General features: G+C 38.0%; 1 protein-coding gene across 3 annotated transcripts in view; it reads right to left on the bottom strand.

Annotated features, from left to right (window-relative positions):
- ACLY (ATP citrate lyase) overlaps positions 1–27337 on the bottom strand; it is a 79747-nt gene that overhangs the window by 20920 nt on the left and 31490 nt on the right. For 2 of the 3 annotated variants that reach the window (XM_032235381.1, XM_032235382.1), the window contains 15 exons: positions 23385–23549; positions 21082–21204; positions 19916–19978; positions 18954–19144; positions 17456–17535; positions 16146–16276; positions 12869–12987; positions 11935–12071; positions 10383–10444; positions 8222–8339; positions 7356–7510; positions 6871–6961; positions 5266–5295; positions 2301–2442; positions 579–747 (listed from right to left, as the gene is read on the bottom strand). In XM_032235381.1, the coding sequence (XP_032091272.1) occupies positions 579–747; positions 2301–2442; positions 5266–5295; positions 6871–6961; positions 7356–7510; positions 8222–8339; positions 10383–10444; positions 11935–12071; positions 12869–12987; positions 16146–16276; positions 17456–17535; positions 18954–19144; positions 19916–19978; positions 21082–21204; positions 23385–23549 (1776 nt within the window). The remainder of the gene's footprint in view (positions 1–578; positions 748–2300; positions 2443–5265; positions 5296–6870; positions 6962–7355; positions 7511–8221; positions 8340–10382; positions 10445–11934; positions 12072–12868; positions 12988–16145; positions 16277–17455; positions 17536–18953; positions 19145–19915; positions 19979–21081; positions 21205–23384; positions 23550–27337) is intronic. The other variant, XM_032235384.1, reaches the window with a different exon arrangement.

Here is a 27337-nt window from a genome sequence, read left to right as displayed (position 1 = left end):
CTACTTGAAAAAATTACTTCAAGAGTTCTACTAACTTTAGAATGTCCTAAATTGTACTAAAAACAAACTTGGTGTTTTTGCCTTGTTATTAAAATATAGAAGAAAGTTCCTAGACTTAGAAACTTATTTGCCACTATTTAATACCATTTTAGTGCTTAAAAAACCAACTTGTTGTAATACTATTTCTACTACTTTTAAAAAACAACCAGTACTTAACACACAGTATTTTAGTAATTCTTCTAGTATTATTTAAGATAGTCTAAAGATTGTATCTAAATTATTTGAAATTGCAAATCCAAAGTGTTTTACTATTCTATTGACTCTTGAAGAGAATGAAGAGGGCAAGAGGTTTCAGGTAAATATGTTATAGGAACATATAGATATTCTATCCAACCAATGAAGAACTAAGGGCCCAGAGAGTTGTCCACCGTAGTTTAATTTAAGGATGGGCAGTATAGCATGCTGCCTCACCATCTTAAGAAAACTCACCTCTGTTAAAATAAGAGGCATTTATAACAGATTTTCACAAATAACTCAAAGAGGATTAGTTTGATAGAAATCCCTGCCCATCCACATACCTGAGGGTAATTCATAGTCTCTATGGTGCTATCATATGCTGAGCGGAGAGAGGCAAAGTTTATCAACACATCCACTTCTGGGTGTTTCTTCATGGCATCTGCCATATTCTTGAATACAGGAATGAGTATCTCTTTGTGACCCCAGTAAAATTTTTGTCTGTGGTCACCTCTGTACAAAATAATAAGTAAATGCAATATTAATTTCTTGACTAGAGACATAAACAGTACCTCATTTATTAGTACAGGTTTTATTAGTACAGGCATGGGGCTGGGCTTGCTGTAATACATTTACCTAAGCTGCCTCACTTTTGGTGGAACAACAGATAGATGGAAAATTCTCCTCAGTCTTGCTTTAAACCTTTGAAAACAGTTTATATCCCAGAATTGTTATCTAAATTAGACAACAATCATTTTATCTCAGTATTTATTCTGAATATTGATTTGGTGAGTGTTTCATCATAGTATGCTGATGATTGATAACAGATTTGATCAGATGGCTTCCATCAAGGATTGTAGCCAACTAGAAAAGTGTCAGAAATTTAGTGTAATTGTTTTGCAGTTTTTTTTCTTTATAGATAGTATTGATAATTGATGCTGCTGGGAACTTTAATACATTCTTGGATCCAAGAACTCTTTATAGAAACACAGGAATTTAAATAGTTGCCATATGAAAATTTAAATTAAATTTATGATTAATCTGGTTAAAAAAGATATGTTGGTTCAATCACAATTTTAATTGTAACTATAAAAATAATAATAGCTTTGGGGGGAGAAAATTCTAATTGAAATAGGGCACTTAAAAAAGCTATTATAGAAGCTAAATGATCCACCCATTCTTAACATTTTTTAAATTACATAATTACATTTGGATAATATACAAGAAATTCCAAATAAAGAATTGAATTATCCTTCATTACAATATCTTAAGGTTTTTAAGGAGGCAAGCATGTTTGTTGTTATTATAAATTTAAATCAATCCAACAAAAAAGTTGCTTTTATATTTACTGGACTCTCCAATGGGTATATGTAAAAGGTTGATTATCATTCTTCCTAGGTTAGAGATGCAATATATTTGAAGATATATTGTGCATATGTTTCGTAGAGCTCCTTAATAGTTCCTTTCGGGGTAGACTTTTTTACTAGTGTGGCCTGAGTTCTTGGAAGCAAAATGCAGTTTATAAATATTAATGTGTGATTAAATTATAGCTCCCAAATCTGGAATTTCTCTACTATGAGGAACTTTGGATATATTATGCTTGGACTGTTTCCAAAAGGGTAATTATGTTTAGACACATGTACTCAAGACTTGAAGAGGAGTTTAATTACATTAGTCAACTCTCAGTCTTTGAATGGGCTCTTATCGATAAAAAGATACAAAGTATGATTCTTTGTGGTCAAGATTCCATTTTTTATTTAAAAAATAAGATACAGTTATTTGCATAAAGGTATAACTACTACTCTTGTATCATAGATATTTTAATTTTTTCCCCACTTTTTATTCCATTTTTATTTTCATGTCATTTATCTTGTGTTTATTTTATGCCAGTTTGCATAATCTAATTTTTATATATATAGTTGTTAAATTGCTTTTGAAAGTTTTGTATTATTATATCTTTTATTTTCATCTGTAGTTTTAAGAAAATTAGTAGCATTATTATTTTAAAAAAGAATGGAATTTAATACAGGCAGAAGCAAGGTAGTCTGAAAGGAGCATGAACCTACGTGAATGGATAAACCATGGCAGCCACTGAAGGCTCATCCCTTGAGCAGACGTAATCAAAATCCAGCATGCCTTGCACAGCCCGAGTCTGCATTCCCCACACAATTGCCTTGGTGTGATGACTGAACAAAGTTGTAGCTTTTCCTGCAAACAGAAAAAAGAGTAAATAACTATAAGGTGGCAATACAATATGGTCAGAAATAAAACTGGTCAGTCACTTCTCTCTGCATTAAAGGGAATGAGTCAGCATACCAGCCATTCATATGAAGCAAAGCACTGGAAATGAAGCAGCCACATAGCTTTTTGTTTCATATCATCCACAAACCTATAGGTAAATGTATCATTCTTGGCAGTACAACAGGGCTTAAATAGTAAGAGATGTTGGGATGAGTAAGTGGGAGAGGCAGCTGTTCATGCAAACAAGAGCATATCTAGATACTACTAAAACTCTCATTATGTTTATGTGTTTACCCTCAAGTTAGCCCAAAAGATTGCTGTACACCACAACAACGTTTGAATCTACTGACTTAAATAATTGTGTAAAAAATATTTATTCATGTGGAATTGAAATTCCCATGGTGTTTGGGCCCATCATGTTTTACTTGCAAATCATGGGAATTTGCAAATTCCCATGATGTTTTATTTGCAAAGTTGTGACCATGCAGCGTCCGTGTGGCCATATGGTCATGATTTCTGATGTTTCCTGTCAACTACCCACAAATAGTCAATGGAAAAACCAGCAGGAAGTCGGAAATCATTCTAACAACTGTGTCACCAAAATGATGTGAATTACTTTCCAAAAGTTAATTATCTCCAAACTCTAAAGTATTCCACCAGTGTGTCATGAGAAAACTAAGCTTCAAAAAATTCATATCAGAAAGTTTCTATAGATCAAAGCATCCTTCTAAGAAGTGATAAATGAACAGAGCAGATGTTTTAGTGTGTAGTGTGCAAGTAAAACAGTTATCAAATACCTGAGACAGTGGCAAAAGGAAATTGTTCACCCATGAAGAATGCTTTTCTACCAAACCACAACCAAATGCATTTACTCCAGCACCACCTGCTTAGTAGCATTACAAAAAGTGCTTGAACAACATTCACATTCACACACAGCACCACAAGACTTTTAGAAATACACAAGACTTTTAGAACTACAAATACTCAAGTAGGGTGAAACTGAAATGGATCTTTGATTATTTATTATAGATAAAAATCTTAAAAGTACTAGCAGAAGCTCTTTCCATCCCAATAAATTCCAGAAAATTAGTTTTTAATTTCCATTAATCCAGACAATGCTCACATGATTGCCTGAAGTTAACAAGAAAAAGCTGAAAAAGGAGGTATGGATTTTTCTGCGTATCCAGCTATATGTTTAATGTAGCCCTCACCAGTGCCTGTTGAGTAGGAACAATCCTCTTCTACTGCCTAGGGTTTCTATATACAAAGATTGATACACTGAGAATGAAGTAAGTATCCAAAGTGTAAGGGAAGGAATGACAGAATGTGGAGGTGGAATTAAAAGAGATCAGACTACAATCCCTACATAGCTATATGGAAACTAAGTCCAATCTCATTTGAATTTCACTACCTTTATCTATAGCAACTTCAAGCAGGTGATAATAATTAATTGAGAAGATTCCTGTGCATAGGCATGATTAACCATAAATCAGTTTTACTGGACTTTCGCATGATCTTTCCGTGCTTGACACAAACCATTCCGCTGTTCCACAAAGCTGGTCCGAGGTTTGCTATTATGAATCTTAAGAAAGGAGGAGAGAAAATCTACATTCATACTGTGTGTATTTTTCATGGAGAAACCCGTGTTGTTGTTGTTGTTTTTTGTGTGTGTATTTGATGCGAGGGGTCCTTAGTGCTCTCTGAGCTTGTTTGCTTTCTTGCAGACGTTTCATTACCCTAACTATGTAACATCATCAGTGCTAGTAAGGAATGCTGTTTGCTGTCAGTTTATATTCTGGTGTCTTATCCTCTCTGTGTGGGTGGGGGTGGTCTTAGAGATTCTTCGGTTGGGCTTTTTCTGATGTCCTATGGCAGCCTTCCCTAGTTTAGTTATCATCTAGATGTGAGGGCTTCAACTCTAAATATTCTCCAGCCAGTAATTTCATTGCTAGGAATTCTAGGGGTTAGTCCACACAACTAGATAATGCCTAGTTTAGCATAGGCCACTTAAGACATGCTGGACTATAATTAACTTTGATTCTATAATTTATAGACCACTCAACTCCCAACAACTTTGGCTGGCTTATAATTAAAAAGTAAAAGAAAAAGGCAACAAAATAGAAAGTATGGGACCAAGGTTATTCTTCCAATCATTAGAATGGGAGTGAAGAAGGATGTATCTGTATGTATGTATGTATGCATCCATGCATGTATTTAAAAGTACTGAAAGTCAAAAGGCAGAGTGGAAGTAATATTCTATGTTTTTTTAAACTTTTTTTCATTTTTTCTATTTTATTTCATTTCCTTTGTTTTTATTTTATTGAATTTTTTAATAAAATTATTTTAAAAGGGCAAATTTTAAATAATGGGAAGCATTGCAGGAGTAGTTATTCTGATAGAACTAGCCACTTGGCAGGTAGAAAAGGCGCCCACTAAAATTAGAGAGCCCACTGTGAAAAAGTGTCATACTAAAAGTAGAAGAGAGATTCAGTAAGATTTAGTGGTAATTAATGTTAAGAAGCTATGTTAGGTCCTTCATAAACTGAAACATAAAAGTGGGAAATGGGGGTGGGGAGCAGGGAAGAAAAGTGCCTTGAAAACCCGTATTCCTAGGAAAAAAGAGGACAGAAATTAACCAAGGCTCACTGCAGAATTTTGCAAGGAGAACATAAACAGCCAAAATAATACAAGCTAACCAAAAACCCAAACACACAAGAAACCCATTGAATAGAACTGCAGAAGCAGCTGATAGCAAGGCTGGACACGCTAAGGTAGTGGTGGTAGTCCTACCTGGAACACGTCTTGGAGATGGGGATGTATCTGTTAAAGAGAGAATCAGTTTTGCAAGAAATTCGACAATTGGTCCTGGCTTTGGCTCACATTATACTTAGGGAGAGTTTGAACAGCTTCATTTGGGACTTAATATAGTAGTTCTCAAACAATGCCTTTCCCAAACCTATAGCTCTTTGGAATCTCACTGGAGGAAGGGAAGGGGGAAGGTTATTCAATGGAAACACTGATCATGTAGTATAATAATGACTCAAAGGGGGGAGCTTGTTTCATTATGACTTTTTAAAAACAACAGCTACCACCACCACTACCAGTGGCTCTTATTTTATAATACCACCTTGAAGGGTCATTAGAAGAGATCCACAGGAAGATTAAGCACAGGATTGGCATTGAGAAAATACTACAATAGTCATGGAAATGGTAACTCCTGTCTCAACCTACATATCCTGATACATGCAATAGCAGTTGTTATGAATGCAGCTATGTACAGGTAGTCCTCGACTTACAACAGTTCATTTAGTGACTGTTCAATGACACTGAAAAAAGTGATTCATGACCGTTTTTCACACTTATGACCTCTGCAGCATCCCCATGGCCATGTGATCGGATGTTAGGAAACTGCTCCATATTTATTAACATTGCAGTGTCCTGGGTCATGCGATCACCTTTTGCAACCTTCTGACAAAGTCAACCAGGAAGCCAGATTTCCTTAACAACTGTAATGATTCACTTAACAATAGTGGCAAGAAAAGTCGTAAAATGGGGCAAAAATCACTCAACAAATAAAATTCACTTAAGCAAGATACAGTTTGGGCTCAATTGTGGTCATAAGTCAAGGATTATCTGTAGAAAGCTTATGCATACTTGTATGATGTGTTTCCAAGCAAGTGGGGAGGCATGTAGTAGAAACCTTTTATGTGCACCCACCCAAAATTCATCGTTTTCAAAAACATAGTCTTACATCTCACTGCTGTAGTTAGTCTATAGTATAAATGAAGAGCATACCAAAAAAAACCCACCAAAAAACAGAACAAATAAAAAAGCCCAACCCAAATTATTAGCAAAATGCAGGAATCTCATGGCAGATGGATAGAATTCCTTGATAGACAAAATATTACTTAAAAATAGTACATTTTTGTCTTCCCATGGATATGCATATTTTAGTTTTCCTGCATTTTTGCAATTTTTCCATAACATATAAGTTAATGAAGAGCAAAGGAATTTATAGGTGCAAAGATTTTTGTAGCATCCCAAACCCTTCAAAATATCTTCCCAATTGTCAATTTTTAATGAATATTTACTTCACCTTTATTATTACTTTCCTTTATTTTAAAGCCTCTACATTTTGTTGATATATATTAATATTTTGTAACTGGAAACTACTGATTCATTCATGTTAGGATATTCCCTAATGCTAATATATTTGGCTTCCTCTTCATATCTCTCATTAGCTGCCCAAAATCCACATGAAGGGATTGATGAGTGCCAGAGAGAACATTAGGAACTGAGGCCAAAAAATGTTCTGGGAATAATCCAAGAGGAATGCAGAGGAATAGCAAGGTGTCCCTGCAACAGTTCCCAAAGGAAAAAAGGCCAAGAGCTTACCAGGAGATATTGTGTGCTTGGCTTTCTTAGCTGGAGCAAATTCATCAGATTTGCCTTCAGAAAATGATGCAGTTCTGCTTGGTGCTGGGGTCTGAAGAGGAGTAAAATACAAAAAAACCCACCAAAAAACAGAAAACAGGGTTAGCAGAGATGGATGTTATAAGGGTAGGCTGGTAGGTATTATACAAAGTAGGTAAAAGTTCTGGAGAGCAATTTAAAATGTTTAGGAAGAAGTATCACAATATTGTCTCTTGCACATTTTGGTGCTTTATTTGATCTATTATGCATCTGCAAACAATGGGAATGTAACATCTCACTACATAGAGCACCAATATTCCTGAAGTCACAATGTCCTCCCATTATTTAAACAGAACTCTATTTCCTAGTATCCAGGCACAGATCAAATAAGACTGAAAGCAGAAATGTGGGCCTTTTCACATCAGCACAGATGCCAAAGAAGACACTGGATCACAAAAGAGACTTACCGAGGAACTGCCACTGGCATTAAGGAGGAAGTTTGCTGTGTGGGCAGCAGTAGGTGGCTGGTTTGGAATGGGCCGGTGCCCCAGTGCCATTCCAACAATGGCAGTCATGTGAGTCTCCGTACCAAAGACATGGATAGGAATGCCAGTAGTTTTTCCTAAGTGCAAAGAGTACAGAAGTGGATTAGCTTTGTTAAGTTTTGTTCTAGAAACTTAGTGAAGAAAAGTGCAAATGTACAAAATAAACCAGTAAATTCTACTGGGTAATGAAGCTGCAAGAATGAAGGTGGCAATTTAAATAGACTAGCAATTAAAAGCTTCAGCAGCCCAGATGGCAGCAGTAGAAGTGCCCTCCAAGCCATCTTATTGTACATAGCTCACTTGCTTCATTAAATATATTGAGTATTCACCCAGTGCTTTCAAAACTGCCCAAGGTTCCTTGAGTGATTTGGTCAGAACTGTCTCCTTACAGTCTGCCTCATCAACATGGCTGAAATTCAGATTCAAATCCAGGCACGTGCAAAAACCTTCAGTTCACTGAAGCATGAATAAAAGGAAGCCAACCGGTTAATGCCCAGTAACAACTGATTTTTAAATATATAGTTTTATTTTTGAACTGAGCAAATGCTGGAGGAGCTGCTGACTTAAGCACACAGGAACCCAAACGGGGACAACATTATTATTGCTCTTTACACTCCAGTCTGAAAAAGATTTTGCTGTGCTCTAGTCATTTGGGAAAGAAAATTAAGAGCTGTTATTCCTCATTTTGGCTTACGTATGAGAAAGAATACTTTTTTATTTCAGCTATTAGCCTTTCTGGAGGGGAATGGGGCCCCCTATAAATTCAAACAATCACTGGGCATCCTTACCTACTTCCCCCATGACACGCAAGCCTTCCTGGTAATTGGGGCCACCTCTCCTCACGAAAATCCTCACTTCATGCTCCTTGAGAGGGCCTTGATAATCTCTAATGGCCCTAACAATACCCTGTAAAATTTTTTTGTTAAAAAAATCATATAGATAGATATTCTAAACATCAAGAAACAACTCAGCAATTTCACAGAGCGACAATTGATAGGGAACTATAGCAGTAGCTGTTTTGTTGTCTGGGGCTGAAAGAACCAGAGCACCACATTAGGAAAGTTAATTTCCAAAAGTTATTTTTCATATTTCTTTAATTACATATTTTAATTAATAATGCAGAGAAGTGCATATTTATTATTATCTAAAGCAAAACTAATGCTTAAAATGTCAGACAGTGAATACAAATTCAAGCCTCTCACCTTAACATTTTTAATTTAAGTGCTTTTAATTTAGCTTGGTCATTTTTTGATATAGGGTAGTGAGAATCTCTTGAAGTCTCAAACAAACAAAGCCTGAACCAAATGCAAGAATGCTATAAATCAGGGAATAATGCTTTCTGAAGAACAAGGCTTGTCAAAGCCTGAATTTAGTGAATTTGTTTAAATCTATATTTGGGAGCAGGAAATCATGCTTTGAACAGCTATAGTTGGCTTCCAAGAATCTAAACTGGATTTTTTTCTCTATCTTTGCAGAACTTAAAAAACAACAACCCGGATGTGAGCAAATTGGCAAGAGATATTTATTTATAGTTAGTAAATCACAGGTGTTCGATATATTGAAACACTGCTTTGGAAGTGAAGATATAGAAAAGCATTTTACATCTATGTTTTTAGATTTAAATCTTATTTTTTATCATGTTTTTATTAGTTTTATAAGTAACTCAATAGGGAACATACCTAGGTACTCCTTTCTTGTCCAATCTTCCTGTTTCTAGTCTGTTGCCTTACCCACTTGTTTTATTATTATTATTCTCTATTTAACAAATTGAACTGCACTTTATAGCAATCTCATATAACTATTAAGGAATAAGGAACTCACTAGAGTTTGTTGGAATCAATTTAACAAATGGGCATTACAATAAGGAAAAACTGGGGTTATTCTTTGTTAAAATCTTCTATTTTGATTTGATTTATATTATAATATTACTTTCTCCTTATTACTTTTCTCTCTTGATTTGACTTTGTTATATATCAGTACTAATCACCATATGTAATTAGCCAGTTATAAGTTAGCTCTAGTGATATAATTGTTATAATTCTTTCAATTTTAGTTCTTCACTTTTAATTCTTAAGTCTAATACCTTCCAATTAAAAGGTATGATCTGACCTAGGACAATGTAATTTCTAAGAAAAACTATTTGAACTGAACCTATTTATGACTTATTTATTGGAGAATGTAAAACTAAGGAAGTCAATTAAATAGACAAGATCAAAGACATTTGTATAGCTTGATTCATTTATAATATTTACAATGTATTTTGTTATGACTTGTCACCAGTTTGCTCATTAATATAATAGAATTTAAACTGTATTTTGCTTTTGGGTTCTATATAGGTTAAACTATTACTTCCTATTCATTCATAGGAGCAACCCAATATAAAAATAAAAGAACCCAAACAATAAAAGTGAAGTTGTGTATATCAGCACTAGGTATTATACTGAATATTAAGTACTACGGTTCCATTTCTTGTGTTTTGGCTCAAAAACTGTTCAAGTTCCCAAAAATGAGACTTGCTTCTGCTTTCAGTTCAGGGTTGAAAGAAAACCCCAAAAAGGCTGTTTAATATGTGTGGGGCAGACTTTTGACCCATGAAAACCCAAATGAACAAAAGATTTCCATATTACACTGTTCACACTGTATGCGCTCAAGACAGGAAGGGGAAAAAAGCACAATCAAGGTTGACCAATGCATAGTAACCCGTGATAATAGAGAAAAAACCATAACTTAACCCTTATCTATTTATGTTGCTAAATCTGTTTACATAAATGCCAGTTGTCTGGGGAAAAATGTATGTTCCAATAATAATGCTGCAGAGATTCTTTTGCAAAAGCTCTTCAAACTACTTCATGCCAGTCCATGCATGGATAGTTCCAAAAGTGAATGCATCTTCCCAAACCATACATCCAAATGGCCATTAACAGGCTCTATGTCAGCACCTTTTTTTACCTTAAAAGTGGCAGCTACATTGGTAAAATTAGCAATGCTTCCTCCAATGATTAGGATTTTGCCTTGCAAAGAGAGGAAAAAAGAACAAGTTTATAACAAGATAGAAGATTTGGCAAGAATATACAGAATATATAATCAGGTCTATAGCCATTTAAAAGCATGCAACTCCACTCAGAATTGTAGTAATGACTCAAATGTTAAGCAATTATCAATACAAGTAGCCCTCGAACAGTGGGCTGAAGTCACAATTGACCCCCCAAAAGGGACTTATGACCCAGAGTCAAAGTTCTGATAGTTGGACCCCCTGAGGTCATATGACAATACTTTGTGGGCATAGCAACACAGCTTGATGTTTTTATGACAGCTTTGCCAAAAACCAGCATTTATTTCTAGTTTTTGGCAAAAACGTCCCCATAGCGAACTACTGGTTTGCTTAAAGATTGTGGCATTCGTTTCATGATCGTAGCATTTGTTTAACAACAGTCACAAAATAAATGTTGTAAAATCGGGTCAGTCATGTGACCGACCCAACTTTTATGACATACGACCATAATGGACTGGCTGCATTGTGGTCATATGTCGAGGACCATCTGAATTTGTATCTTTCCCAAATCAATTCTACATTCCTGAATTTATTTGAGAGAGAAATTAATTTTCCTGGGTTTTACGTGTCACTAAATAAAGAGAAGTTGGCAGAAGAAAGCACATCCCATTCCACTGATTTCTTTCTAACAGGACTTCCATTTTTACAAAAGTGCTAGTCTCCCTTCTTTTCTCTCCCGTTTTTATACTCTCCCATGACTCTCATTACATCCAGCCTTCTACATTCTTCAATCTATTTCTTGGTCCTGTTGTGGCCAGCCAGCAGAGCTGGCAACAGATTCTGACAGTGAAGAGGTTGGGGAGGAACATGGGCCAGTCCTGGAGTCTGGGGAAGGCTCTGATAAGGGCTCTATGTCGGAGGCAGAGAGTTGGCCAGAGCCGTATGCCAGTTATCAGCTGTCTTCAGAGTCAGACATCAATGAGGCAGACGAACAGCTGGAGCGTTCCCAGTGTGCATATGTGCAGAGTTACCAGACGAAGGGAACAGCTAAAGAACAGGGGTCAACTTGGGAGTAAGGCTATAGGTGGATGATGAATGGCCCCTCCCAGAGGAAATAAAAGAGGAGTGAAAGGAGAGTGGAGTTTGCAGGAGACAATTAGTTTGCTTAATTGGCTTATGATTCTCCAAAACTCCTTGCCAAGTTTTGCAGATATCGTCCCTTGAAAGATTTTGCTGGAATGAGCAGAATTCACAGTAGATTAATAAAATAGTTTTTTGTCAGGACAAGGAGTTTGCTTCATGCTCTCGGGAAACCTCGGTCAGAACAGGCCCTCCCATGGTCGCCTTGCATTTGCCCATCTATGTCACTTCAGAACATCAGAAACCAGGGTGGGGCTTGGAGGAATTGTGGCTCCTGCATTCATTCCAATCATAGAGCAGATCTTTTGCCAAAGGACATCCATAATTAAAGGAACAAAGGGTGCTTACAGCTTCCAATTTGGCCTTTACCTTCTGGGTGTTTTTCTCGTGTCATGAGGGAGAGGATGGTCTTTGCATAATCATAGGTCTGCTGTTCACTAGGAGCTCCAGAGTATTCACCGTAGTTGGCTAGTTCATTCACCCCACCAAGGTCACAAATGGTGTCACTAAATGGAATGCACATGGGGTGTTAAAAGGCATAAATTGTATTAAGTTCTCATAAAAACTGAAGCAACTATTAAGCTGCCTGCAGAAACAAGACCTTGCTGAAGCAATTCTGAAGAATTATAGTACAGCAATTACCATATTGACATTTTGTTAAATATTTATACAGCCAATCTTTCTAACAGATCTAGGTATAGTTTCTCCCAGCCAGAATGTCTGTTAGAGAAAAGCATGGCAGTAATGTACTTTACTTCCCAAGTATCAGATCATGAAAGACACTGATGTCTGCTCACTGTGCTCTAGAAAACTAAGCTTTTGAAAAGACTCCGTATGCAACTTTGCTAACAAAAGCTTTTAAAGACAATAGAAAGAGAACAGAGGTTAATCCTGATGCTATCCAAATGTACAGATACAAATATCCTAACTTTATTCTTTCACCTCCACACAGTAAAAGGCTATTAATGCATACATTTATCCAAATTCCAGCTAACTACTTCTCATAAAACACCTAAGTATTTAAAATAATATGCTACAGAGCAAACTAGCATTCACATTCCCAAAGCTGTGATCACAGCATTTCTTCCTGACAATGATTAACAGAATGAAAGCAAATGGTGACACACAAACCCTGGCTGTGGATCCAGGAAGAATTGTGTATTCAACAATATGTAACCCTGCTGAGGTTTTGGCACACAAAATGGTAGCAAATGTCTTCCTGCTGTAGCTATTGGACTGGATCACAATCTACACTAAAGTATGTGACAGCCAAATCACTTCCACCAAAACTTGGGTCTGGTACCTGTATACCACAGAGGCACCGCCTCCAGCCACCATGGTCCAGATTCTGCCACTGGGGTTCAAGATGGTCAACTTTAAGCTGGCTCCACTCTTGGCATCAAGGTCAGCAATATAGGCTTCCTGCAGACATACCATTTGAATATCATTTGAATCAAAATGTTAAGGAGCAGAAATACATTTAAGATTCTTCTTGTAACACTAAACAAGAAATCAAAATCATCTTTGTAAAGATACAGGAGACTAATTTAGAGAATCTTCAACTCTTAACACCAATTCAGTTGCCAAGATTCTGTAGGAAAAGCCACATCTGCTGAAATCTAGTGGCATAGTAGCTGATTTTTAAAAATGTTTTTGCAAAAATGAAGAGTTAAAGTGAATGTAGTCAAGTCTCAGCAAAGCCACCAGGATTCATTTTGCTCCTATAAATTTCCTGTCCATAAAAAGAGGTCTGAAAATGGTGTCACTGGTTATTCCTGCAGCTTCAAGCAATCAAGCTGTTGTTTGTTTGTTTTTTAAAAAAAGTTTGGTCCAAAAGGGTTGGCCATTCCTGTTACAGACACATGCAAATGCTCAATACTCAACTCCCTCCAGCCTCATGATTCTGTGCTAGATTAAGTGGGGGTTTAATCAGTTGCAAGGGAACAAACAGGAAGCATTGATTGGTTAACTATGCGATAAACAGTCTTGCACTATTTCCACCACATTTAAGATGGAGTATGGAGAATGACTGAGCAAATCCCCCAAGCACCATTCCATTAATATATGCCCCAGGGATGGAATTGTCTCTTTTCTTCAAATATATAGCTCTGTCTTCAGCTCTCTCCCTGCACACATACATATATGAACAAAAAAACAGACAGTAGAAGTCACTGATTCTAACTTTTGTGCCATCGTAGTAGGTCCTAAAATTAGCCTCATCACCCTGATGATTTTATATAGAAGAAAGATTTAGAAATCTAGAAAAGAAAGGGAATTCAAAACTATCTTGAAATTTCTAATACAGACATATTAATAAAGTAGATAAAGGGAACCAGATAATTTGTGATCCAAATGCAATCACAACCTTCCTTGCCAAATAGTGGCCAAAAAGTAAAAAAGAAATACTGACAATAGAACCTACTGAATTGTTGTGGATATAAAACCACAACAAATGAAGGTGTTCACAGATAAATACTGTATTTTTAGGAGTATAAGAGGCTCTGGAGTATAAGATGCACATTAGTTTTTCAGGAGCAAAACAAGAAAAAAAATCTGCCTCTGCCTACCAGCATCCATCGATATTCATCTGGCTAGTGTTCTTACAGCAAACAGCCTGATTAGCTTCAGCACATTATCACAGCCTGATACAGCATGAGCAGCTGATTGATGGTTGAATTGGCTTCCCAGAATACCACCAATCAGCTGTCCCAGACTGCAGGGATTGTCACAGCCCACCATGTTTTCGGCCTCCACACATCACGTTTTTGGCTTTTGAACGTTTTAGACCCATTGCAGGCTGCCTGGATCGCCACAGCACATCGCCGCCTCCACGCGTTGGGTTTTCAGCCAGTTCCAGGTGGCGGGGATCAACGGCCGCTTGGAATCGGCCAGAAACACGATACGCAGGAACCAAAAATGTGCTGTGCGGAGGCAGTGATTGGCGGCAATGTGCTGTGGCGATCCCTGTAGCCTGGAACGGGTCTATAATGGAGTTTGTGGAGGCTGAAAATGCAATGTGCAGAGGCTTAAAACAGATGAAGGGTGGTGGTTGGTGGTTGGGCAGGGCTTCAGCAACATTCACTGTATAAGATGCATAGACATTTCCAGCCACTTTTTTGGGGGGGGAGTGCATCTTATACTCCAAAACATATAGTATATATCCTCAGAGCAATTAAGAAAATAAATGGATTAAATAAGTTTTGGTTTTTTTATAAATAGTGAACTAAATAAAACAATTAATATTAATTTAGGCATAAGTTAAAAGCTTTCCTGGGAAAATGTAGTTTAGAATGGAAGAACAGACATTTGAATGATTAAGTGAAGATCCCAGATGGTATTATGAGAATGTTAATTTCAGCTCTTTTAGAATGGGGGCTATTTCCATTAAAATTCTAAAAATGTGCAGAGTCTGAGACTTCATTTGTGTCTGGCAAGAAGATGATTTAATGAGGCCAGAATTAAAACTCATTCATTAAAAGGTTGAACAGAAGGCCCTTGAGATGTTAGACACAGGCTGGGAAGAAAGAAGAAAAAAAGCTAAATGGATTTCTCAATTAAATTACAAAGTGAATCATTAAAAGAGGTTTAAAAAAACAAGGGATAAATGTTACATCTGCTAGTAACATTCAGCCAACTTTTTCTGACACTCAAATTTGAGATGAATAAAAACAAACCATTTTAAAGAATGTTCACATTTTTCAAGCAGAACCAGTTTACTGAATGGACAGAACTGTATTCCAATTCTGCCTAGACAAAATTAATCCATGCCCAGTGCACCACAAGTAATCATCAGAATGTTTTATCAGCCTACCTGAAGAGCCACCAAAAGCATTTCAGAGACATTTTCCATAGTGTGGATTCTAAGACTACCACCAAGCAAATTCAGTTCAGTTCTGGATTATTTTAATGGTATTTCAAAGGATGTTAACTGCCAAAAGGTCTAGTGCTGGGTCAAATATGTTTGTAATTAATCTCCTAATGTCAAACTGCCTATAATGGATTGTACCGAGTCATCATTCCTCTTATCTTTACAACTGCATGTAAGTAGGTTAGTCTGAGAAGATAGCACCTGGCGTAAGATCAGTACAAGAGTTTCATTCAATGATGGTTAGATGGGTCTAACCCCGTGATGGTGAATCTATGGCACATGTGGCATGAGGAGCCCTCTCTGTGGGCACGTGAGCCGTCGCCCAGCTCAGCTTCCCTGCACCTGCGTGCTTGCCTCCCACCGGCCAGCTGATTTTTGGGCCTCTATCATGCATGCGTGTGCATGCATGGGGGTTGATTCACCCCCAAGCCCCCTTTTGGTCCCAGGAGGCTGCAGAAAGGCCTGCTAGGCCCAAAATGGGGCACATGTGTCACACACATGTGTAGGGGAGTGTGGGGGGGGGTCATGTGCATATGTGCAGGGGGTGGGATGCATTGCATTATGGGTGTTGGTATGCGTGCTATTTCAGTACACAAGGAGAAAAAGGTTACCCATCACTGGTCTAACCAATCTACTTCAAGCATTTCAATATACTCAAACACTTCAGAAACTCTAATTTTCCAGCCCGACGGATAAGCCTCCCTTTACTTGCCTCTGGATAAGCCTCCCTTCCAAAGGGAGGAGGGAATTCCACATCACCCCATTTCACTTTGCAGATGTAATCAGCTGTGGCATCAATTTTTGCAGCCAGGTCTAGTACGTAAACACCACCTGCAGTTACAACTGTAAAGGGAGAACAAACAAAAAGCAGGTTAGAGTGAATTGTTCCCTAGCCACTGGTGAAATGCCTCCTTTCAGACTCCTTACGTTCTGTAAATGAGATATGGAACTCATTCATTGGACTTTTACCAATTAAGCACTTGGATGATTCAGACCCATGAGACATACATGACAGCATAAGTTTCTCTTTCTCAACCTGGCCCACCCTTTAGATATACTGGAAATTTCCTAACACATCTGGAGACCTCCATCTTGAGAATGCTGGAAAGCACTATCGAATAAGTAAAGTACATTTACAAATTAAAATTAAAGCAGATTTTCTTTTCCACCTAAAGCAAAATGTCAGCCTATCTAGATACTTAATGGAAAGAACAGAGATTTTTGTGGCCTTCATTAAATACAAATTATTAGGAGACTTAAACAATTTGTATTTTCCAAAATAATGTTTCAGATTTTTGCATTTCTCAATGTTTTATGGCCGAGTTCTCAAACTGACATGACAAAATATTAATTTTAAGATAAATGAATGAAGATGTAATTCAAAGGTTTTCTTTAGCTTTGAACACAGTGGACTTCTGGACTTGTCAGAAATAGACTGAAACAGCTATCTCTAATAAAGAAAGATAAATAAAAATATACAGATGCACAATGACCAACACTGTCTTTTGAGTTCTTATACAAGTGTCACAAAATATTTTTATTATTGCATAAATAATTTTTTCAGAATGCAGTAATGTGTTTTGGCACACAGTATTGGAATTACAGGCATAGCATCTGCTAACTAATCTGAATTATGTGATCATACCATCACATCTAGTTGGGCTAAAGCTGAATCATAAAAACCAGACATTTGTGATTAGTTCTTTAACATTGTTGCTTAAGATTCTGATTTTAGCAGCCTACTAAAATTTGACAGTCATAATTAATCTCTAAAGATATTGTTTTATATGAAGAACCTTAAACATTGATTGATGGGTAGTTTTACATTTTCTCTTCTTGAAGGAACACTATATAAATTCCTTTGGTAACAAGACTATGTGGCAATATATTCACTATTTTATAACAGAAGCTTCACTTCCATCTTCATTTTCTATTCCAGCAAGCTAAAAAAAGACTCATCAGAAACTGAAAAATTCAGAATTAAATATATCCATCCTCCACAAACATAAAATAACACATTACCTAGTGGATTGATTTCCAGATACGTAAAATATAAATCTTCATAAAGGTTGAAGAGTCCAAAGATGAAGCTTGCCAAGATGCTAAATAAAAATAGTACAACATACACAGTAATAAATTGCACAAATCAAACAATTTGTCATATTATCTGGATTTATCTCAATTCTGTCTGCCTTTGGCCTAGCTAAGGCTCAATGGTTGACTTGGATGAGTCAGCCAGTGTCCTTGATTGATCCCGGAAGATGTATTAGTTTCTATTTTAAATGGGATGAAAAAGACATTGTAAATCAAAACACACAAACACAAATACAATTCAAAACATCATATAAATGGAAAAATTGTTTAACCATCTTTTGAAGGCTTGCAAAGTATTTCAAAGTTTTAGGCAAAATGAAGAAGCATTGGCTGAGCAACTGTGGTATTACTTCTTCAAATAACTGCCAGCAATGGTGCCTAGGGAGACTGGTAACTAGGAAATTGGCACTCTCACAAAACATATTTGCATTTTTGTTTTATCTTTGCCATGCCGGCACTTAACTAGGTTTCTTATTCAAACACTTAGTTCATCATATTAACAACATGGGCCATCCTTGACTTCTGACCTGCATGATGGCTAGCCCCCATCTCTTCTTTGAAGGCACATGGCTTTGACCCAAAGAACCATATCCAGATTGGCCAAAGCTTGCAATCCCCTTTCTCAGTAGTTTGTCTATTCTAGAATAGGATGGACAGGCGATGGCTTAATGTGGCTATTGAGATTAGGTATGGCCAGAAAAAAGCACATATGTCTCTTACAGCCTTTTGGGAAGACAATAAGGCAAATATGTTAAACACAGTTACCTACACTGCTAGGTACAATTTCAAGCACTGAGATTCAATGAAATATGTTTTTCTCTTGGAAAGGACTCAGCCAACCTTGCCCTGAGTTGTAGGGACAAGTGATTGCTGGATAATTGGTGTCTATATATACCGGCAAAGTCCAGGAAAATAATGGTAGAATCTAGGCACAAGTCTACTTATGGGAATATTTCTTTATTAAATCCTGCTTTCTGTCTTGGATTGTTTCGCCTATCAGATAGGTAGGACTGAAAGAGATTGATTCAATATGACTCGGGGTATGGTTGATAGAGACTTGATTCAGTCCCAATCCAACGTACCAACTATACTGACTTGGAGATTCTACCTTTTATTTTCAGCTGTACGTGTCTGGATGCATCATGGATATTAGAAGAAAATGGCCTAGAGATTTTCTCTTTCATAATAACAAGTCGTAAAGCACTCTCCAGCCATTATTAAAGATATTCCTATTCACCACGCAAAAAGAGTAGAAAAAAAACATGGCCACAGAAGAATGTGTATTGCCCCTGGGTAATTGTAAACCTAAAATTCTGTATTAGTGGGCAATGCTTGGCCTGGTCAGCATAATTGCTGCCATAAATCATTCACCTGCACCATAAATCATACACATTCCCTATGATAGAAAGCAATAGTTCAGAATTACTCTTTCTTATCCAGTGGAGCATGCACCAAGAGATGTTTCTTGATATCAGTTTCACTCAGCTTGCAGTCCACGTGCACCAGCAACTTCTGAGCTTTGGCATCCACATCCCCCACATCCACACCACCCTGGTGGTGAAACAGCACATAGTCTCCTTCACGAGCTGCATAAATACATACATAGAACTCCTCTGTCTGTGAAGAAAACATAATGAATTGGTAAGATCTTACTGCCTACTGATTAAAACAGATTGTATTAAATGAACAGACATTCCTTTCTGACATTTTCTTTTGCCTCTGCTATCTTCACCAAGATCTGACAAGTTCTTTATTCTTCACAGTTTTACTGTATAATAATAAAACTGAAGCAAAATTAAATTAATTTAAAGAAAGGAGAAAGCTTCACTTAGAATCAATTTACTTCATTGTGCCTCAGTTAAATTATTACGCAATAAACCAGACTGCCTCAGAAGCAGGATTAATGATAGCAAGACTGAGGACAACAAGTACAACTTGTTTTCCTCTTTTCTACAGATTTGTGATGTCATCTTAATCCTATTTCATCATCTCCATTAGCAGCATTACACTGACTTCCAGGCTGCCTATTAGTATATAAGAACATTGGTCAACTGAACGGAGCTTGGAAAGTTCAAGGAGATTATAGAAAGAGGTGTTTCCCCCTCCCCCTCCCCCTGTCCTTAGCATGACAAAGAAATCTTCTTGATCTTACTGCCCTTCACATTCACACTGAAACACCAATCATCTTTAGTGGTCATATTGGCTGAGGAATATATTCCATTTCCTCTGAAAGACAGATTGAGGAAAGGCTCCTCCACCAAAATGAGATGCTCATTTATTAAAATATAAAGCTACTGAGGTATTAGCTTTGATTAGTATGTCAAAGATATACATATACAATTCTGTTCCATGAGAATTCTACAAAGAGAACTTTGCAAACAAACTAACCTGTTTATGTGGAACAAAAGGTTCTATCAAGAAGTTCTTTAGGATGCCCTTAGCTTTAGCAATCTGTGAAAAAGAAGAACAGATATAAACATATGATGAATTAGCAAGGGACTACAGTAGGATCTGTGTGATTGTTGGGCCCTTCTGGGTATTTGGGGTGTTTTGAAAAACTACCATGAGAATGAACACACACAGACACAGACATGGTTGCTCTTCTCCCATCATCTCCACACCCAAATGATAGAAAGCCCATTCCTATGTTTTGATTTCCTGTGAATTTCAAGTCACACTTATTAGAATTCAACACAATTATTTTTAATCTGCACACTTATAACATAGCTTTCGTTGGTAATCTGCAGGAAAACCCAATGGTTTTGCCTAAAGGTTACAGAGTAAAAATTCTTGATCCAGTATTTGCCATTGAAGAGATGAATCCTTATGATTTTTATAACAGGTGCTATCAAAAAGAGTATGAAATCACAGAACACAGGTACAGGTGTACAATTGATACAACAGTGATTTGGATGGAAGATGGCGTCCTTGTCATAATTGTGAGGAAAGTATTAATGCTTTGCATCCATATTTTTTTTATGCAGCAACCCTGGAAATATGTGTTTGGTCTGTTAAGACAAGGAGGATGGTAACTTTGAAAAGGAAGGAGATTCTATATAGAAAATATACAAATTCTAGATCGGCATGAATTCTTTTTTAAAAGTATCTCTTTATGCATCTCTTTTTCTCTTTGTTCCTTTAACCCTTTTTGCATTCTGTACTTCTCTTTCTACCCATGTAATTGCTTCACTTTCATCCTTCCTTTTCCCAATCCTTATCCCTAAGAAAGTCATATTCTCCTCCCAAAACAAAAGCTGTCATAGGATATTCAGAATGCACTCACTACCTAGAAATGGCCTTATCAACTCCAGTGAAGCTTAAAGAGGGAGTTGGAAAGTGAATTTCCCATGCCGTAGACAGACCTATAGTGATTCCTACAGGTACTATATGCTAAGGTCATTCATTATAAAATACAAAATAGCTCAATGGCAAGTTTTGTTCTCCAAATATGTTTGGTGGCTTCATTGATTGATTGATTGATTGATTCACTCCCTATCCTTTCCGAAGGTCAATGTCCAAATTATGCGGTTTACTGAGAAACAAGTAATACTTACTGTAGCTTCTTTTTGAAGGCGTGGTTTCAGCCAGGCTTTCACTTGATCTAAACTAAGATCCACACCGACCAAGCCAAGTTTACCGCGACGTTTTATCAGCTGATCAGGTTTCACCACAAGACGCTAGAATGTTTCAAAGGAAAACCCAAAAATGAAAAATTAACCTTGTGGGTAATTATATCAGATTTGTCATAGCTTACATGCTTGTTCAGAAAATTTAGGTACTGCTTCTCCATGAGAAGTATCGTAATTTGATCATTATAGCCATATCAAAAGAAGAATGTAAAAAGAATCAGTTTGATTGATAAAACTTCCTGGAAGTAACGTATGTATTTATTTTGGCGTATTTTCATGTTATACCTTTAGAAAGCATCATCACTACCATGATATTATCCCTACCTCACAAATACAACAATGAAGATTAGAACAAAGTATCATGGACAACCGAATCCCTGTGATTAGCAGGAGCAGTCTCCTACAATGGTAAGATACTTTGCAGCTTTTAGACAACTTTCCTGTCTGTTTATTTGTAAGTAACTGCACTCATCACAAATGTGTATAGCGAACACTGATGTCAGAACCAAGGATCTGAAAGTATTCTTTCTGTTCTTACTTTAGGCATCCTATAATTAAATTAAAAGGATATTCAGAACCCTTCCTGTCTCCTGGCAGAACTCCTGATCTTTTATCTTCCTTGCTGACACAAGGCAACAACTGAGTCATGTAACTAAGTGCATAGTATTTAATTAGCTATCAATTGAGCTGTCCTCCATCAGCAAGAAAAATGGGACTGTATTGCAGATGCATGCTCCAAATGTGATTAAACTGGATGGGAGCCAGGAGAAAAAGCAAACCAAAAGAATCAGGGACGGAACGTCTCTACTTCGCAATTCTACTTTCACAATAAAGTAACTTGAAAGGAGAAGGTTCCCAGAACTTTTCAAAGCAAAAATGAAAATAAAGAACACCTTCCTTCTGGAACACCATTCTGCCCAAGATTATATGAACCCTACCCTGTCCATGTTTAAGGGAGCCTTTAACACCTGGCTGTACCGTAGGTCCTGGGTCTGAAAAAGTGGTAATTTTTCTTCTGGGTGATATATTCTAATTTTTTAATTCTTTTATTGTTACACCGTAAGCCTCCCATAATGACAAAGATTGGGGCAGCCTATAAATTAAGTCAAAGCAAGCTAGTGAGAGGCGTGGCACGACAAAACTAAAGCGCGCCCGAGTAAACCGCGTCGCTGACGTCATCAACAGGGCGACAACAGCGAGCGTGGAGAAAGAAGCGTGCTTTAAATAGCGCTTTGAAAGCAAGCCGATTCAAGTTAAGGTAAGGGTTAGGTTTAGGGTTAGGTTTAGGGTTAGGTTTAGGTTTAGGGTTAGGTTAAGGGTTAGGTTTAGGGTTAGGATTAGGGTTAGGGTTAGGTTAAGGGTTAGGTTTAGGGTTAGGTTAAGGGTTAGGTTTAGGGTTAGGTTTAGGATTAGGTTTAGGGGGGTTAGGTTTAGGTGTTAATTTTAGGTTTAGCGTTTACAGCGTGCTTTTTTCTCCGCGCTGTTGTCGCGCTGTGATGACGTCAGCTACGCGGTTTCGTCGAGCGCCCTTTAGTTGAACGCGGTTTTGTGGTGGAACCAGTGAGAGGCATCTACATGCTACTTTATCCAGAGAAGATAAAAGATGCAATTAACTATCCTTTGCTTTATTATAATCAAATATTGCACAAAGATGCTAGTGGTACAGAGCTCTTTCTGTTATGAACTATATTGTCTCAAAAGCAACCTGTTAAGGTGGGGAGAATTGAGTGGAGCTAAACCAAGGAGGGGCTTTTCTGACTCCATTCTTTTCTAGTATTGCTTTCTCCCTCTCTTATTAGACTTCTGAAATTAAATTTCAGAAAGGACGCTTTAGATTAGGAAGCAGGTGGTCTGTCCCTGATGAAAGTGCTAACTTTTCCTCAAGCTTTGCCCAATGCCAATCAGCTATGGCTGCAAGTAATTGTAAATGGGAATCTCAGTAGGAATCTCAAATACAAAAAGGGTCTTTCACTCTACCTAGCTTGGCCTAGGAACTGGAAATTCAATGATGGTATCTAAAGTCTTGCGTTGCTGATTATTAGCCGAATACCCAGACAAAGACTTTTCTAGGATTTATATTTATTTTTCTTATTTTGAAAATGTTGAGATTACAGACTGCTGTTGCTAGCCTTCCAAGTTAAAAATGTTAAAGAAAGGAAGTGTTTAGTACTTTTATAGGAATCTGAGATAGCTCCAGGACGTTACAAGACACAGTTTTGTTTTCTCACCTCAGTCAATAACCAGGGATGATCTTGGACGAGCCGATCCCAGTCAGTATCAGGTGTTACTTTGGCATATTTGAAGCGATTCTGGACGGCTGAAGAGGTGCAGATGTATTTATACAAAAACTCCTTCCCTGTTTGTTCAGAAATTGCTTTGGCAGACATGGTTACCTAAGGCCAATTAGAAAAAGATATACTATAGTTACTTATAAAATATTTGACTTTAGAATATTTATTTTAACATGACTTTATTGACAGAGATATGGCTCGAAACTATTCTATATTTAAAGTGCTTCTTGCATCTCCAATATACTTGTAGTCAACATTAACGCTATTCTAGAAACCAAGGCATAACAGTTCTGCAGGACTGTACAATTCAACATATGGAGAAGGCACAGTAACAACTAGTGACAGTGAATTTCCCGCTCTGTGGAACGCATTCCCTCAAAAGACGTCAGGGTTCCAAGTAACAATCCTAACGAAAGAAGACTATGAAGCTTGAATTTCCTCGAAGTTCCATTTTATTCCTAGATGTGCCAATATGGCATCTATAATAAAATGGAACTTGGAGGAAAATCAAGCCTCAGAGTCTTCTTTCATCGGGGGGGGTGTTACTTTATTAATTATTAATTTTAGGATTTGCTTTAATTTAATTTTTAAACTTTTTGTTCTGTAATTTGTATTTAAAAATGAGATTCCCTGGTAAGGAATGCTAACTACCAGAAAAAAAGATGTTTAGAATCAATAGTGAGAGAGAGAAAAAAGAATCCATTTCCACCTCCTCAGTCGAAACAAGCAAGGACACTAAAACATAGGAAAGAGCATTCTAACTTTACTTTCAATATGAGACCAAGCATTTATGAAGAACAGGAAGAAAAGGAAGGACTGAAACTAACACTGATGGAAAAATGCCAGAAAAAACCTATTTGCATATCTCAGTTCAAATCTTAAGAATCAGGCAAATGGCATTCTTTTAAGTCAGTAAACTACCAGTATGTAGCTACTATGCTACTCAATTCATGCTTATCTACTTCGCTAACGACAGTATCAGGAAGAGTTCCAGCAAATGATTTATTTACTCAAATCAAATTTATTGCATCAAAATTGCAATAATCTGATAAAGGAAGGTGTCAATGTCAGACTGATTTGGTTTGTAAGGCTCATTGAATTCTACTTTCCTTTCCTCCACTCATTTACCTGTCCTTGTTAAAACTGAAGTCAGGAACTGATTGAGCCCTACGGTACACTCAACATTTTTGTTAATAACATGGATAAGGAGATGGATGGAATCTTTTTTCCTCTTATTCCTTTTTTTTAATTGAATGCAAAAAGCAAGTAAAAAATACAGAGTGTTATAAATAAATAATTTTTTTTTGCTGTACCAATCATATATTGAAATAATCTCCCATGACTCTTTTCTGAATATCTATTAGTCCTAAAAGAAAAAGTTTTGACTTCAATTGAATATTAATAAAATCTTCTCTATATTAATTTGAGCATTTGAATTCAAAATACATTAGCTTTTTTATATATCTCAATTTAAACATGATAGAGTATGCCTTCTGGTTGTTCGCTTTTCCAGCATACATTTGGAATACTTTAGATAATTTCTCTGATGTCATGATTCACAATTTTATGAAAATTCTCTTTGATCATAACATAATGCAAATTCAAACCTTTTCACTATATTGATCACCTCTTTATTATAACCAAAGTTCTTAACCCATGTATTCTTTAACCTGCTATTGCGTTTCAAATTTCAACAAAAAATTATATAGTTTAACAATTATCTGTTCATTGTGCTAAACACTGTACTTCAGATTCTGTCTTTCTTTGCTTCATATCAATGCCAAGACAGTTTATCCATTTAAATCTTTCTGGTAACTATAAACTAGCTATAAACTGATAGCTATTTTTTTATATTATTATATGCCCAAAGATCAGCCCAAACCAGAGGTGGGTTTCAGCCGGTCCAATCCGGTACGTGTATACCTGTTGGAAGAATTTTGTGTCTGTTCCAGAACAGTCCCTCCCCTAGCCTGACCCACTGCCCGCACCATGCTCCCCCCCCCCCCAATTTCCTTTGCCGGAGTGGAGGACTCAGCTATTGGAAGAAGCCCATGCTTCCTTCTCTTTGACAAGCACCTTGCAAAACCAGACTTTGCAAACTGCTTCTCAGAGAAGAAAGCCGGGGGACAGGACAGGACGGACGTCTTCAGACGAGCCCAGAAAGGCTGCTTTGCCTCCGCTGCTCTCTTTCCCACACTGCAGGCGGGGCCTTGAGGAGAAAATGTCCTACCAAGGCAAGAACATCCCTTGGATCACAGTGAGGTGAAGCGCCCTCAGGCATATTCTGCTGACCTTGGGCAGCTGAGGCGACAGAAGCGGGTGGATGGAAAGCTCCAAAAGTCTGGCAAGAAGGGGAGGGGGTTCCTGGCGGGCAGGGGGGTACAGCTTCCGTTTCAGCCTCTGAAGCCACACTCAGCCCTCTCAACTCCCGGGGATGGCCACCAATTTTTAAACAGAAATGGTTTATGAATGGTTAAAGATGGTTAATCTTCTTTTAACTTTCCATTTCAATGAGAATTTAAGAAGTTTTAGAAAAATTCTCACTGAAATGGAAAGGTCACATGGTGGTGGTGCATGGGCTGCTGATAGACCCAGCACCCGGCCAGGGTGGCAGGGCTATCATGGAGTATCTCCCAGCCAGGAAAGGTTGCCAAGAGAAAGTGGGACCACAAAAAGCCCAATTGCAGCGAGCAACGGGGCACAAAGGAGAGCAGAACTGGGAGCGTCCCCAGGTTTGTGGGCTGGCGGGGACATTGCGCGAGCCTGGAGGTGGCAGGGAGGCGGAGGTCAAGGCTGCCCTAGGCACCTGCACTGGGAGGCAACTTGCCGCCCGCAGCTCTCAGAGGAAGGTGGCAGGGAAGCAAGTCCTGGGCAGCATCTCTACCTCCTTTCTTGAGAACTGGCTTCGGGGATGGCCAGCCTATCCCGCCACTGCATTCTTCACTCGCCTTCCACCTGGAGGCTCTGCCGGTGGGGTGCCTCCTATTTCACCTTCCACGAGACTGGGTGCGGTGAAACATACAGCGAAGATGCATCCATGTCTACTATTACTATCACCACCAACAGCAACAACCGGATAGCAGAGGCGGTGGCTGCTCTCTGCTTCTGTGAACATGGCTGCTCTCTGCTCCGCATGCTTTGCAGCCTGGCTGGAGATAAGCGCTGCTGAAGTGGCACTTCGCTTGTTGCAGCTCGGACACCGGGGAGGCAGGAGTAGCGCTGTCTGGGTTTGGGGAAAGGCATCTAGGGCTGGGCTGCCACAGCCAATCCTCCATTGACCCCTAAAGAAGAGGAGGCAGATGATTTGCTCGTACAACCACCACAGATGAGTGAAGAGCGCAGTGGCTGGAAAGGCTGGCCATTCTGGAAGCCAGCTCTTGAGGAAAAAGGCAGAGATGTTGCCTGGGGCTTGCTTCCCTGCCTCCTTTCTCCGAGAGTTGTGGGCAGCAGGGAAAATGAGACTTCTTTGCCAGCCTCCCAGCTGGCAAAACATAAATTTTTGCCAACTGGAAGGTATGTGTGTGTGTGAGAGAGAAAGGAACAAAGGAAGGAAGGGAGAGAGAGAAAAAAAGAGGGACAAAGATAGAAAGAGAGAGAGAAAGAAAGAGAAACAAGGAAAGAGAAAGAAAGAAAGTTGGACAGAGAGACACAAGAAAGAAGGAAGGAAGGAAGTGGGGGAGAGAGACAAAAGGAAGGAAGGAAGGAAGGAAGGAAGGAAGGGATTTTTCTTGTATTCTCCTTTCCCTCTCAGCTCCCAGTTTCACGAGGTCGAATGGAAAAGCTGACAGCATCATGTAAGGAAAATAACACCACATATACCGAGAAAAAAACAACGACCACCCCGACCCCATCTGATCAAACCAAGAGTGGGAAAGTAGCCCCTCCCACTT

The sequence above is a fragment of the Thamnophis elegans genome, chromosome Z, assembly GCF_009769535.1.
Source record: "Thamnophis elegans isolate rThaEle1 chromosome Z, rThaEle1.pri, whole genome shotgun sequence".
In the NCBI taxonomy this organism is placed as follows: domain Eukaryota; kingdom Metazoa; phylum Chordata; class Lepidosauria; order Squamata; family Colubridae; genus Thamnophis; species Thamnophis elegans.
Note: the sequence above shows the minus strand (reverse complement) of the source record. Positions and strands in the feature narration are given on the sequence as shown.